This window comes from Nannospalax galili, unplaced genomic scaffold (genome assembly GCF_000622305.1).
Source record: "Nannospalax galili isolate Female #2095 unplaced genomic scaffold, S.galili_v1.0 scaffold346, whole genome shotgun sequence".
NCBI classification, from domain to species: domain Eukaryota; kingdom Metazoa; phylum Chordata; class Mammalia; order Rodentia; family Spalacidae; genus Nannospalax; species Nannospalax galili.
In genome coordinates, this window is record NW_008357637.1 from 8,590,087 (window position 1) to 8,604,476 (window position 14,390).

At 41.7% G+C, this 14,390-nt stretch overlaps 2 protein-coding genes across 13 annotated transcripts in view; one reads left to right on the plus strand and one right to left on the minus strand.

Annotated features, from left to right (window-relative positions):
* The window catches only part of Prkra (protein activator of interferon induced protein kinase EIF2AK2), a 20,474-nt gene extending 19,099 nt beyond the window's left edge, over positions 1-1,375 (minus strand). Inside the window, exons 1-2 of one of the 4 annotated variants that reach the window (XM_008855338.3) lie at positions 1,128-1,373; positions 467-636 (exon numbers count right to left, since the gene is read on the minus strand). In XM_008855338.3, the coding sequence (XP_008853560.1) occupies positions 467-636; positions 1,128-1,192 (235 nt within the window). In that variant the 5' untranslated portion in view covers positions 1,193-1,373. Of the gene's footprint in view, positions 1-466; positions 637-1,127 lie in introns of those variants that run through there. The other 3 variants (XM_017794925.2, XM_017794926.2, XM_029557295.1) reach the window with 3 other exon arrangements.
* A 159-nt stretch (positions 1,376-1,534) lies between these two features.
* On the plus strand, positions 1,535-12,588 carry Pjvk (pejvakin). Of its 9 annotated transcripts, none has more exons than XM_029557290.1 (7): positions 1,535-1,821; positions 4,087-4,154; positions 5,088-5,283; positions 6,513-6,654; positions 10,271-10,388; positions 11,914-12,012; positions 12,206-12,588. In XM_029557290.1, the coding sequence occupies exons 4-7, from the start codon at positions 6,583-6,585 to the stop codon at positions 12,496-12,498; spliced, it is 582 nt and encodes a 193-aa protein (XP_029413150.1). In that variant the 5' UTR covers positions 1,535-1,821; positions 4,087-4,154; positions 5,088-5,283; positions 6,513-6,582; the 3' UTR covers positions 12,499-12,588. The 9 variants fall into 9 exon arrangements, 8 of the variants coding, with proteins under 8 accessions (XP_029413150.1, XP_029413152.1, XP_029413153.1 ...); XM_029557292.1 differs by having other exon boundaries at positions 5,121-5,283; positions 12,206-12,502; XM_029557293.1 differs by having other exon boundaries at positions 4,134-4,154; positions 12,206-12,502.
* The last annotated feature ends 1,802 nt before the right edge of the window (positions 12,589-14,390 follow it).

Consider the following 14,390-nt stretch of genomic DNA (forward strand, 5'->3'; position numbering starts at 1 on the left):
GCTTGGGGTTTTTAATTTTTTTTGTTTTTTTTTTTTTTTTTTTTTTTTTTGCAGGCATAGAATGAAGAGTTGTACAATGAATCTGAAGTCCCAAATGTCTCTATTAAGAGAGGGGAAAGCTTAGAAAATTCTGGGGTCATGCCTACTCTATATCTGCCATAACTTTTGGAAGATTGAAATGTGGCAGCGCCTACTGAGCTAGCTATGACAGTTCTAGGAACATTTCCCATTTCTCTCTAATTCTTAGAGGAACCTTAGCAGGCTCCCAAAGTGTAAGAGAAGACTCGAAGGATACCTGGATACCGTTTCTAGTCTCTGAGCCTCCTCATATCTCAGGGACATAGAACTGGGGAGAGCTTGCTTCCTAAACTGTCTTTGGTAGAAGGGGGCACTTTTTCTAATTGAAAAGCAACACAACGTCTGGACTACCAATCCATATGGCCAAAGGGGCTAACTGCATACAGACCTGTGCAAGTTATGTCACCAACGGTTACTCTGAAGGTGAAAGTGGGCACGTGTATTTGCACATCGGATCTTTCACATTCATAAACTGGAATGTTCTTGGTCTTCATGCCGTATTCGTGTAATACCTGAATCGGTGTTTTCCCGGGTTTGGCTGTTATCATCTTCCCCAAACTGCAAAACCAGAAAAACGTATGCTCTGCATGTCAAAGCCGATAGGGAAGCAAAAGCCACCAACGGTGACAAGAAGGCGCCACAGCTCCCCAGCGACCAGGGCCAGCCGCAAGGCCTGGGCGCACCTGTCTCCTGTAGCTGCAGCCACTCGGCGGGCGCGAACTGGATGAGGGAGGGAGGTCTGTGCTGAGAACTTGAGAGCAGGGAAGGGAGGGATTCTCCAGAGAACAGGGTGGGCTCGGGCGCTGGATGCTAAACCGAACCTACACCCGGATCAACGCGCTGCACCCCTCACCACCTCGGGATCCCGGAGCCTCAGGGGGATGCCTGAGGGGCGGGGCGAGCGGAGGACCCCCCGGCCGAGAGGGCGGACCCAGGGCCGCTGGGAGCGGGAAGGGGCTTTACCCAGAATGCAGCCCGACAGCCGGCTCCCCGCCCCTGCCCGCTGCCCACCCCTCCCGGGCCTGCGGCCTCAACGGCCCAGCGCTGACCTGAAGGTCCCGCTGTCCTCGTGCTCCAGCGGCGGGGCCTCGGCGCAATACCTGCCCTGGGACATGGCGGGAAGGGACGGCTGGGCAAGGCGAGGGAGAGCCGTGCGGGGCTGGGTCCTCGCTGCCCGCGTCCGCCAGTCCCCGAGAGGAGCTCTCCAGAACTGCCGGTCCGACTCCCCCTCTGATGGCTGCCTGCGTCCCTCCAGCGAAGAGGACAGGCGGCGGGGCGGGCGGGGGAGGAGGGGCTTCGGTGCCGAAGAGCTGGCCACACCCCTCTCTGCCCTGACTCTCACCCTCCTCCGCTAGGCTCCGCCCCGCTCCTGTCCTGCCTCTTTTTAGCCACAGCGCCCGCCCCGCCCCTCTCCCCTCCAGCCCCGCCCACCAGTCCCGGCTCTTCCCAGCTCCCCACTGCGGCTCCTATAGTCTCTCGGCTCCGGGCCCCACCCCTCTCCCTGCAGGCTCCGCCCTCTCTGCTAGTCCCGGCTCTTCCCTGCTCCTGCCGGCGACCCTCTTCGGCGCCTGGGGTTTCCCAGTTGGTCTTTGACCTCCCGCCTTAACGGAGCAGCATCTCAATTCTTTGTCTTTAGAGGAAGGCGATTTCCTCCCAGCGGAGAAAGCTTGGAGTAGGCCTCAAGGCCAGCACGTTTGAAGCGTAGGGAGGATAGAAAATGAGGGTCGGGCCACTTTAAGAAAGGTTTGAAAATTCCGAATGCCAAGTTGCTGCGAAAACTCCGGGAGGTTTGCCTCAGGCACTTGAGACCGGGGGCAGGTCGGCTTCGCGCTGCGGCCGGGCGCTGCCTGTGGCGTGGGTCACCCGCTCACTGTCCGCCCGCTGTCCGCCGGAGTCCGGTCTGGGCAGGCTCCTTTGTCCTGCAGCAGGCTTTGGTCTTGGATGGCACAGAAGCCGCCCTGCCCCTCAGGGCACGTCTGGTGTACAGCCAGGCCTTTCTCAAGCGATTCCCAGTCTCGTTCCTCCCGCCAAACTGCTGTGCGTAGAGATGGTGATTGCCTGGGATGCGCCACCTTCAGTGTGTTGGGAGCTGTGCTGGGTAGCTTTAGTGTCAGCTTGACACATCTGGGTTGAGGGAGCCTCAATTGGGTAATTGCCGCCATTGGACTGGCCTGTAGCCATGTCTGTGGGGCATCTTTTTTATTATTGAGTGATGTGGGAGGGCCCAGCCCACTGTGGGTGGTGCCACCCCTGGGCAGGTGGGCCTGTGTTGTATAAGAAAGCAGGCCGAGCAGGGGCCAGGAGAGCAAGCCAGTAAGCAGCATTCCTCCATGGCCTGTGCTCCAGCTCCTGCCTCCAGGTTCCTGCCTTGAGTTCCTACCTTGGGCTCCCTGAAGAACTGTAACGGGGAGATGTAAAGCTAAATAAACCCTTTTTTCCTAAAGTTGGTATTGGTCAGAGTTTTGTCACAGCGATGGAGAAACAAACCAGAACAGGAGAAGGTAGCCTTAGGTTTGCTAGCCACTTATGCAAATGGCTCCCTATACTGACTTGATGCTCCAGAATGGATTTGTGCAAATGGTATCCGCACGAAGAGGCTGCTTAAAATCATTTTTTAAATTAAAGATTTTAGGTTAGCATACAGAATCTTATCATGGAAAAGACATTTGCTTTCTGTTGCATATGAGCCCTAAATACTTGAAAGGCAAGTGAAAAATATCTAGAATCTAATCAAATTAAATTCTTTTGGGGCATGGATAAAGCCTATTCTGTTTCTTTATTCCTGTATTAAGTGTATAAATTACTATCCAATAATGTTATGTTACTCTTAGGTTTTAATAAAATCTTATTGTAAGGACCACAGAGACTTTCAAAATATATTAATCACCTGTGGCAATACAATGTCTCAGTATAGATTTGTTTCTAAAATTTGATTTAATTGTAGCCACAAAATTTCTTGAAAATAAGCCAAACCCTTATATAACTTTGTTTACAGGTTGTTTGGCAGCACTCTGGCAGGTGATAGGGTCTGAACTGTCAAGCTTCTGAGTAAAAAAACTTCCTTGACTTCCTTGGTAGTTTTTTAGGTTTTTTTTTTTTTTTTTTTTTTTTTTTTGAAGATACTTTGTAGCTCAGGCTGGCCTGGAACTAACAACCATCTGCCTGAGTGCTAGGATCAAAGGCCTGTACTATCCACCGAATTGTAGTAGTTTTTAATTTGTAATGTGACTTTAATCTAGAATTTTATAAAGATCTGTGTACAATTATTTCCCCCTTTTTCTGTGAACTTATATTTGATAATAAACACTTGGTTTCATAAAGATACAAAACCGAAAATTAATGGAATGCTCACATTCATGTTAATGAAATGCTCTGTACACTGTAAGGATTCAAAACAGTGCTTTCTGTTGCCAAAACTCACCTGGTAGACTTGTCAGTGAATTACCATTGCAGATGGTATCCAGCCTAATGTTAGCACCCAAATGATTTCCTTAGGGCTTTGACTTCTAAACTGGCCCATTGCTGCTGGGGGAGCACCCTCAGCTGTCGTCTCATCAAGGACATTGGTAGCGTGTTTGGATTCGTTCTCTGCATATATTTTAGTTCTGTAGATAGCCATTCCAAGTTAGACTTACTTTGGTGTATCATTTTACACTGTTATCTATTATTCATTACCTCGGCACATTGAGGGAGGCAGCATTGTGAACTGCATGCTGGTAAACCACTTGGTGAGACCATGCTTTATGTTTTTAACCTGTGTAATTGTACTTAGAGTCAAGCAACTCTTTTGTTTTTTGCCTGATTTTCCTCTTTGAACATGGATTTGTTACCTGAGGGACGCAGTTGATGACGTTTTGATATTAATATGTTTGCTGCTGCCACCAAGAGCTTTGTCAAGCAAGTTGGAGATGGAGGGAGATTAGTTCCTGTTCCAAGCCTCAGTGAAGCTGACAAATATCAGCCTCTCAGTCTGGTGGTCAAAAAAAAGCGATGCTTTTTGTTTCCTAGATATAAATTTGCCTCAACACCTTTTACACTGAAAGATATTCTCATAGGAGACAGAGAAATTTCAGCTGGTAAGTTTAAATGTTTTGGAGTAACTTCTTACAGGGTTGTATTATTAATAACCTGAGCATAGGTTGTATTGATTAATTATATTACCAGTACACATTTTATGAATAAATAACTTTTATGTGTAATATTGTTAAATTGAACAATGTGAAATTCTATAGAATCAAGTCTCTCATTGATTGAATTTTAAAATCAATTATAAATTATATTGACTAAATCAACTTAGAAAATGCATTTTCCATGTGTAATACTGAATATTATTTGATCTTATCTATTTTCACATAATTGAATGAAAGTAATTTGAATTTTTTACAGTTGATTTATTACAATTGGTAATAATCAAATGTATTTTTTAATGTGGGATACTTGAGTTGAACTCTCATCCTCATGCTTGCACAGCATGTACTTTACCAGCTGAGCCACCTCCCCAGCCCTGACATGTATTTTAAAAGCTGGATCATAAAATAGACATAATGGCAAGTTATTGCTTATAAATTCTTGTTTTTTTTTTAATTGCCCAGTGGATCTTAATGTCTATGATATTCCAATGTATGAACAGAGAATTTGATTGCATTTTAATTATTCTGTCATTTGTGTTTTTTGTTGTAAAATTCACTGAAATATTATTTTTCATCTGGTTTGAAATGCTTTCTCATTAACATTTGGATAAAAAGATTTCAAGTTACAAATTAATATGACACTATATAAAAATCTATAGATTTGAGACATTTAAAAAATACTAAGTTCTAGCCAGGCATGGTGGTGCACGCCTTTAATCCCAGCACTCAGGAGGCAGAGGCAGGTGGATCTCTGTGAGTTCCAGGCCAGCCTGGTCTACATAGTGAGTTCCAGGACAGCTGGGGCTACAGGGAGTCCCTGTCTCAAAAAAAAAAAACAAAAAAAAACCAAAAAAGAAATACTAAGTTCTTTCTCATTAGGTATTTCCTCTTATCAATTACTGAATTATGAAGATGAATCAGATGTTTCCCTCTATGGACGACGAGGCAACCATATTGTGAATGATGTTGGCATCAATGTTACTGGATCTGATTCCATCGCAGTAAAGGCTTCATTTGGTGTCGTAACCAAACATGAAGTGGAAGTATCAACATTACTTAAGGAAATTACTGCCAGGTCAGTACAAATATCCCAGTATACTTGTGTTCTCATTAAATGATTTAAATATCTAAACTTCATTGCAAAGAATACTTAAAACATCTGGGTTATATTTTACAAGTGTAATTTATTTATTTTTTATTTGTTTGAATGACTTCAAATTATTAGTATATCCAAACATTGGGTAAGGGTACATATTTGCTCTGTCCTGCACAGCTGGGTGGTGCTGGGTACAGAAGAGTGAAGGTGTAGTCTAACCTAATACACGAGACACTTTAACTGTATGAAAGAGTCCCTCTGTCCCCAAGTTTTTACTAGCATGGCTAAGGTGCTCTAAGCAGGCATTTAGGAACAAAAGGTAGGCAGGTCAAAGGGACATTTCTCTGCAAGGCCTTAGGAAATTATTTGCACCAAAATGGAATGTTTATAAGGTATAGATCAGATGTTCACAAAACAGTGTGACTAAGGTATAGCCTTTTAATCTAATCTAAACATAAGGGACACTGCACTTCAGAACCTGCGACTTCATTGACTCTGCTAATACACCAAGCATACTTTTGGCAGACTTCAAACAAGGTAATGGTCTCCAACACATATTCAGAAATCATTTGATTTAAAATCAGTTTTGAGTTGTTGCACAAAAATCACTATGATTCTGAACACATTTGCTAAATTATCACATTGAAATAATATGAGTCTGTGTTTTCAACAGACTCCCAAAAGACAGAATAAAACATTCTTTAGAAGTATGTTTTAAGAAAACCAGAGGAGCCAGGCTGTACAGGCCTGTTATCCCAGATGCTTGGGTGACCAAGGCAGGGTTACAACCTCAAAGTGTATTCAGGCTACACACTGAATTCAAGTGTACCCTGGGAAAATTATTGAGTCCCTGTCTCAAATTAAAATTAGAGAGGAGAGAGAGAGAGAGAGAGAGAGAGAGACAGAGAGAGAGACAGAGAGAGAGAGAGAGAGAGAGGTGTTAGGATGTAGCTCAGTGCCTAACATGCACAAGGACCTAGGTTCAAGCTCTAATACCAGAAAACAGAAGAAACAACACCTCCCACTCTATAAAACTAGAAAACAAGGAAGAGGCAGATTATTTAAATTATTTGTTTATATGTTCTGATTTACACTGTCTGCCTTAATTTACACATAGTTAACATGGACCATGAATAACACAGAAAATGCCCTCAATTCTATATAATTATATATTAAAGAATCTCCTGAATGTATCTTCTTTATTTTAGAAAAATTAACTTTGACCACAGTTTGATCCGCCAGTCAAGGAGCTGCCGAAAGGCAGTGCTGTGCGTGGTCATGGAAAGTATCCGAACCACACGCCAGTGCTCACTGTCTGTGCACGCGGGAATTCGAGGGGAAGCCATGCGGGTAAATCACACTCAACAGGTTTTGCTTGTAACTAAAAACTTGACGTGAAACTTTTTAAAAAGTACTCAATTTTTGATGAGGTTTGTGCCTTTCATCAAGCACAGAGATGAAGAAGCAGAGGTTGTAGAGGGTTTTGTATTGGAGTATATGGGTTTCAGGGAGAAACAACCCAAGACAAGATATGTTCTAAATATGTGTAATTTCATACAAACAAATCACTAATCGTTGTGAAGTAATGTGTGTAGAATCTCTCCAATTAAATAGACCTAAGTACTGTTTTAAGAACAAAAGTCAATCCTGAAGTTGCATTCTTTTCTTTTTTTTTTAAGATTTCTTTTTAAGATATTTATTTATTATTTATTTATTTGTGTGTGTGTGGGTATGTGCACATGGGTATGTGCACATGAGTGTAGGTGCTCTAGGAAGCCAGAGGTGTCAGATCTCCCAGGAGTGTGAGCCACTGGATGTGGTTACTGAGAATTAAACTCAGGTCCTCTGGGAAAGGAATACATGCTCTTAACCACTGAGCCATCTCTCTGGCCCTTTTTATTTTATTATTCTATTATTTTATTTTATCAGTTATTTGTTTATTTAATTTTTATTTATTTTACGTGTATGATTTTTTTGCCTGCATGTATGTAAGTATATCCGAGTTGTGCAATCCACAGAGGTCAGAAGACTGGAACTGTAGTTATGGATGGTTATTAGCTGCCATATAGGTGCTGGGAACTGAACCCAGGTCCTCTGCAAGAGTAACATGTGCTCTTAACTGCCAAGCCATCTCTCCAGTCCCTTTTTTGTTTTTGTGAGAGGTTTCCCTGTAGTCCCAGCTGGCCTGGAACTTGTTATGTAGACCAGGGTGCCTCAGTCTCATAGAGATCTACCTGCATTTGCCACCCGGGTACTAGGATTAAAGGCATTTGCCACCTCACCTGTGTCATTTTGATTTTTCAATACTGTAATTCACACTGAATTTTTAAAAGTTGAATTTGCATTTAATTTTTAAATATTTATTTATTTTGTGCATGAGTGTATGTGTGTGAGTGTGTGTGAGCAAGCATGCATGCCACAGTGTGCATGCTGAGCCATCTCGCTCACCCTGAGTTTATTTTTTATATTAAGATATACATTCTAAATTAATATTATCAATCACCAAACATGCTTCATTCAGTGGTCCTTTTAAAACTTAGAAAATTAATTATATTATTTATCCTTCTCCAACAATGACACCTAGCAGCGATTTGGTAGGATTAAAAATCATTTGCTAGGTAAAATTTTATTCAGTAGTAAATAAAAACGAAATTATGACAGTTGCAGGAAAATGGATGGAATTGAAAATTATTACATTAAGTGAGATAAATCAGACTCAGAAAGACAAATACTGCATGTTTTCTCTCATAAGCAGAATTGAGCTTTAAATTTATATTGATGTCTATTTATATGTGTGTAGGTCATGATTCTAGAAAGGGGACCAGGAAAGCTGAAGAGAGATCTTGGTGTGGGTGGGTAATGGAATAGATGTGACATGAAAGCTGAGGGAGGATTGTTTGAGGAGAGAAAGGGGAGCAGTGGGTGGGTGGATGGGGGCAGAGGGAGAAGGATAAATCAGAACAAAGTACATTGACATAAATATATTAAAACGTTATTATGAAGCCCATTACTTTGTATAGTAACTTAATTTTTTTTAAATGAGCCAGAGAGCATAGTCTGTAAAGCACTTGCTGTGCAAGCATGGGGACCTGAGTTTGATCCCCAGCACCCACATAAAAGGTGTGGCAGTGCACACCTGTAATCTCAGCATTGGGGAGGTGGCAGAGACAGGAGGATCCCTGGGGCTTGCTGAATCCCTGCCAGCAATCTTGCCTAACCGGTGAGCTCCAGTTCAGTGAGAGACCCTGTCTTGGAATTAAGGTGGAGAGTAAAAGATGAAGACATCCAATGCCTCCACCTGCATGCACACATGTGAACACACCCTCTGCATGCGCGCGCGCGCGCGCGCACACACACACACACACACACACACACACACACACACACACACACACGCACGCACGCACGCCCTAATGCTAACCGCCCCCCCCCACGCCCCGGCCAAAAAAAAGAAAAAGAAAAACATTGATCTCCTGGAAGTTGAGAACAGATAGTGTCTGCCAGAGGCTGGATGGGTACAGTGGAGCTTCGATCAATGGGTACAATGCTATTGTTTGATAGGAGGAATGAGTTCTGGTGATCTGTGGCATAGCAGGGTGAATCTAATTGACAATGTAATATATTTCTCAAAATGGTTAGAAGAGAGGAATGTACTCACTATAAAGAAATGTTAGAAGTTTAACGTGATGGATATACTGATTACCTTGAGTTGATCACTACCTTATGTGTACAGGAATCAAAACACCACATTATTTTTCATAAATGTGTACAAATACGGTGTTGATAAAAAATTTTAAAGAAAAAAGCCACTGGTTTTTAGAAATATAGGACTAGGGCCATTGAAACAGCTCAGTGGGTAAAGGCTCTTGTTCTGCAAGCTTGGTGACTGAGTCCAATCCTTAGGACCCATGTAAAAAGGGAAAGAGAGAATTTACTCCACAAAGTTGTCCTTTAACCTCCATGTGCACACAGTGGCATGCATTCCTGTCTACATATACACACACACACACACACACACGCACACACACACACACACATCATGTGCACACTAATAATACAGAAATAAAGTTAAAAAAAGAAATACAGGATTAAATGGTCATCTTTTCAACTGTCTTTAATTGTAATTTAACGTATATATAATCTATGTAAGATGACTAAGACATTTAATGAATACTAAGCTCTGCCTCATAAACATATCTCATTGTATCAATTACGTAATTATAAAGTCTTTACAAGTAAAGGTTCTGTTCAGAATCTGTATTCAGGTATCCTTCAAATTCTGGTTAACATTGGTTATTAAAGGGACACAAACTGAAGGATTTATTTTATGGTGACTGTTTTGGAAAATAAGTTGGTAATTGGGAAAGCTGCCTACAGATCTGGGGGCCTTTGGAACAGTAAATAGGTGAGCCTAAAATAAAAATGTTTCTGGACTGGAGAGATGGCTCAGTGGTTAAGATCACTGGCTGCTCTTCCAGAGGATCAGGTTTAGCTCTCCCGTCATCACATGGCAGCAGCTCCCAGCATCCACATGGCAGCTAACATCTTGTCCTTACCTCAGTTTCAGGGAATTTGATGCACTCTTCTGGCCTCCACCAACATTGCATGCATGTGGTACACTTAGATACATGCAGGCAAAGCACTCATACCCACAATATAAACATAATAAGTAATTTTTTTTTAAAAAAAGAAAAATGTTTCTACTGCAAAAGTATTGCAACTGGGGTAACACTAATCACTGGCTTTCATAGCAAGCTAAATGACAAACTGAAGAGTTCTTTAATAGAGAGCACAGCCCCATGGCACACTGGGATCTCTACTATAAAGTTTAATTAAAGCAAGACAGTTCTTCAGTTGCAGAGGTTTTGTTTTGTTTGGATTATAGGAAGTGGTCTGTTTCTCCAAAAAGCTATCCTGCCCTGCTATGCTCCTTAATAATGTTATTTTATCTATTTGTTTAATGTAGTTTCATTTCATGGATGAACAGAATCCCAAAGGAAGGGAAAAAGCGATTGTTTTTCCAGCACATACAACCATAGCTTTCAGTGTTTTCGAGCTCTTCATTTATCTGGATGGTGCCTTTGGTGAGTGAATGATGTGCTTGAAACACGTGATTATATTTTTAAGAAGTTACTAGGAATGAATCTCTTCCCTCTCCTTCCCTTCCTCCTTTTCCATCTCCTCTGTCTTTTAGGATTATAGAAACATGGTGCATTCATTCAGGACAGTCAGTCTTACATTAGGGTGAATGAGCTGGGAAAGGCCCTCCCTCCCCTGCTTATCCTATTCCTCTTTTGTGCTTCTTGGTGAAGGTTCCGTACTACACTACTTGGAATTTTAGATTAGGAATGACATGAGGACCACTCACTGAAAAGATATTCCTTAGCTTACATGTGAAGGATCATAAATGACCTAATAGGTAGCTTTGGGTGGTGGCAAATAGGAATCTAAAGATAGCAAGATCAAGATGGCTGAAGTGTCTGGTAGCCAAATTGTGGCACACAGGTGTTATTTCTTTTATGTGTTTGTTTTGTTTTTTCACCTGTTTAGACATAACTTCCTAGCTGCATGCTCTTTTTTTCGGTCTTTTTGAGACAGGCTCTCCCTGTAGCCTCAGCTGGCCTGGAACTCGCTATGTAGTCAGTATGTAGACCAGGTTGGCCTCAAACTCACAGAGATATGCCTGCCTCTGCCTCCTGAGTCATGGGATTAAAGGTCTGTGCCACCACGCCTGGCCTTAGCTGCATACTCTTAAAAATAAAAGTAGAAAATGCACATTAGAAGTACAAGTGCTTCTTCTACAATCGTCTGCTTGAATGGTAGCTCAGTGCAGCTTACTTTAGCTTTCTGCATTTCACAGGTTTTAGTTAGTTGACTGCCAGCCAGCACAAGACCAGATGTAGCCCCCAAAGGACCAGGCAAGGGAGTCCCTAGCTGTGGTAATTTACCAGCATTTTTAGACCTGTTTTTGTTCATTTCTGTGGGAGGAGGGGTTAGGAAGTCTAGAAATGAAACTACCTTCTAAGTAACTTCTATTTTGAACCTTTTGATGTAGGTTTTTGTAGTTATAAATTGATTATAGAGAGGAATATAAACTGGCGTTCATCAAAACCAAAAATGTATGTGTTCTTTGCTCTCCCAGTTCCAGAAATTATGCTAGAGGTGTACTGAGATGTGTTTACAATGATATAGGTATGATGGTCTTTAGTTCCTGATGGCAAAATATTGGAGACAGCCTGGAGGACTTCAGGAGTGGTGCATCTCATGCCTACAGCAGAATAGCATGAGCCATTAAGAGCTGGGCAACTGTATAGATACGGGGCATGCAATAATCTCTAAGAGATTTTTAAAGAAGTATGTACAGTAAGAAATTATGTCTGGAAGCATTTTCAAGGTACATACCAGTGCTTCTGGGGTGGAACACCGGCCAGGTCCAGGATGGGCTTAAGGTGTGTCACTGTTTTTTGTTGTTGTTTTTTTTTAATCTCTGAATTTTCTCAAAATATGTAAAACTTAACAAACCCAGTAAACTGCATTTATTAATCATTGCACCTATAAAACAAAAAAATCTGAGTTAAGTTATAACATCATCTTAAATTTTTTTTGTAGACCTTTGTGTCACTTCAGTGTCAAAAGGAGGATTTGAAAGGGAAGAAACGGCATCATTTGCCCTGCTCTATCGGCTGAGAAATATACTGTTTGAAAGAAGTATGTCTATTGAAGAGTATTTGTGAATGCATTTTTTTCTTCTCATATGAATATGTGAGATTGTGTACTTAGTAGTCCCATCTACTAAAGAAAATCTTAAAAGCCAAATTATTTCATGCTGGGTGGGTTGGATTCATACATTTATAAATGCAGTTTGGGTGGCTCTAACACATTTCCGGTTTCTCTTTTGTAGACAGGAGGGTGATGGATGCCATCTCTCGTTCCCAACTTTACTTGGATGATCTCTTTTCTGACTACTATGACAAACCTCTCAGCATGACTGACATTTCTCTCAAGGAGGGGACTCACATCAGAGTGAACTTACTGAACCACAACATTCCTAAAGGGCCCTGCATACTCTGTGGAATGGGGAACTTGAAAAGGGAGACAGTCTATGGGTGCTTCCAGTGCTCTGTGGATGGGATGAAGTACGTGAGGCTCCATGCAGTTCCTTGTTTTGATATTTGGCACAAGAGAATGAAATAAAAAGAAAAGCTAATCTGCCTGTTGGTGTTTTAAGTACAATTGTGTCACAACCCTTTCATAAATTATTTGGGTTTGCTTGGATGAATTAAAGAGAAGCAGAGAACTAGTGTGAACAGAGTGCTCCATCCATAAGGAGGAGATGATGCTGTCCTCACATTCTCATGAAGATGGATAACATGATTATGTAAAAAAAAGTTTAGCCAGGCATGGTGGTGCATGCCTTTAGCCAGCACTCAGGAGGCAGAGGCTGGTGGATCTCTATGAGATGGAGGCCAGCCTAGCCTTCATAACAAGTTCCAGGCCAGCTGGGGCTATAGGGAGACTCTGTCTCAAAAAACAAACCCCAAAAGAGTATAAATATCAAATTCAAAAAGAAGCACTCTTTCACAACTATGTCTGTTATTTCCTTATCACTTGGGAGTCAGTCCATCATTTTAGGTCACTTTTTATATAGTTCAGATATTTCTAAATATCAATTTTATATTTAATCAAATTTTAATTCAACAGTTAAGGGTGACACATGGGCACAAGCAGCTACTTTATGACCCTTTAGTGCCCTAGGTTTGGTAAGAAGAGAAAAATGTGTTAATAATTTAATATACTCCTAAATGTTTCATTGAAGTATCAGATTAAAATGTCGAGTGCAGCATAGTTAACAGGATAACTGATGGAGGCAATGCTGACTAATTTTATCTTTGTAAAACTCGCTGTCATTTTAAAGTCAAAGCAGATAGGACGTCTCTATATCTTTGAAAATGTTTAACACATTAAGCATACTTGGTCCTGAAATACCTTCTTTTGGGTGGGGGGCAGAGTCTTGCTATGTTATTGAGGCTGGCATCAAAGTCCTGGGCTCAAATGACCTTCCCACCTCAACCTCCAGTGCAGGTGGGGTTATGGCACAGGCCACTATGTGAGCCTAGATCATCTACACTGGAAGATGTGAACTTTTCATATACAAATGGAAAAATTAGTAAGTTATCTACTTTTATAAAAAGTTGTAAAAATAATATTTTAAAACTCTAGAACTCAAAATGAAGCAACAGCACTCAGTCCTAGGTAGATGCATCAGAAGACATAAAGCAATCATGTAGGTACGGAACACCTGCACGTGGCATATATGTAGAATGGGTAATGATTTATATTACCATAATTTATTTAAATTACTATTTTTTTAATTTTTTTTAACAGAGCATAGGGTAGGGGTTTATTTACAGAAGAGTGGGCACCCTACATTTACAGCTGTGCCATAAAGTCCACACTCAAATACAGATCCTGTGACCTCCCAACAGCTGTACAAAATGGTGAAAAAGGTGCCTCTTGGCTTATACATCCTTTGCCCCTTCCCCTCACATGCAGCTAAAGTTGACTGATTGGGTGGGAGGGGTAACTGACTCCCCCGGCCCCGACTCCTTGATGAGAGTGGGAAGGAGGTGTGACTATAGCTTGCCAGCATAGTGGTCAGAGGACATTTCCAGTTAACACTTCACCCCTTCCTCTGGCTCTTACATTCTTTCCTTGAACTTCCATAAAAGTCCCTGAGCCTTGGACGGGGTGGTAGCAGTGGGATGATCTTCCTCCCATTGTGGCAAGGCACTGAACTTTCAGGTCTCTACATCATCTGTTTTCCATGGGCTGTTGGCCAGTTTCAGTAGGATTCCATTAAATTACTATTTTAAAGTTGTAAGTTTTAGGGTATATGTATTCATTTAACATAATATGTACTTAAAAAAAATTTTTTTGAGACAGGGTCTCATATAGCCTAAGCTGGCCTTGAACTCCCTATATAGTCAAGGGTGATCTTGAACTTTTGATTTTCCTGCCTTTACTTCTGAGTGTTGGGATTACAGGTATGTTTCACCATGCCCAGATTATTTGGTGCTGGAGATTGG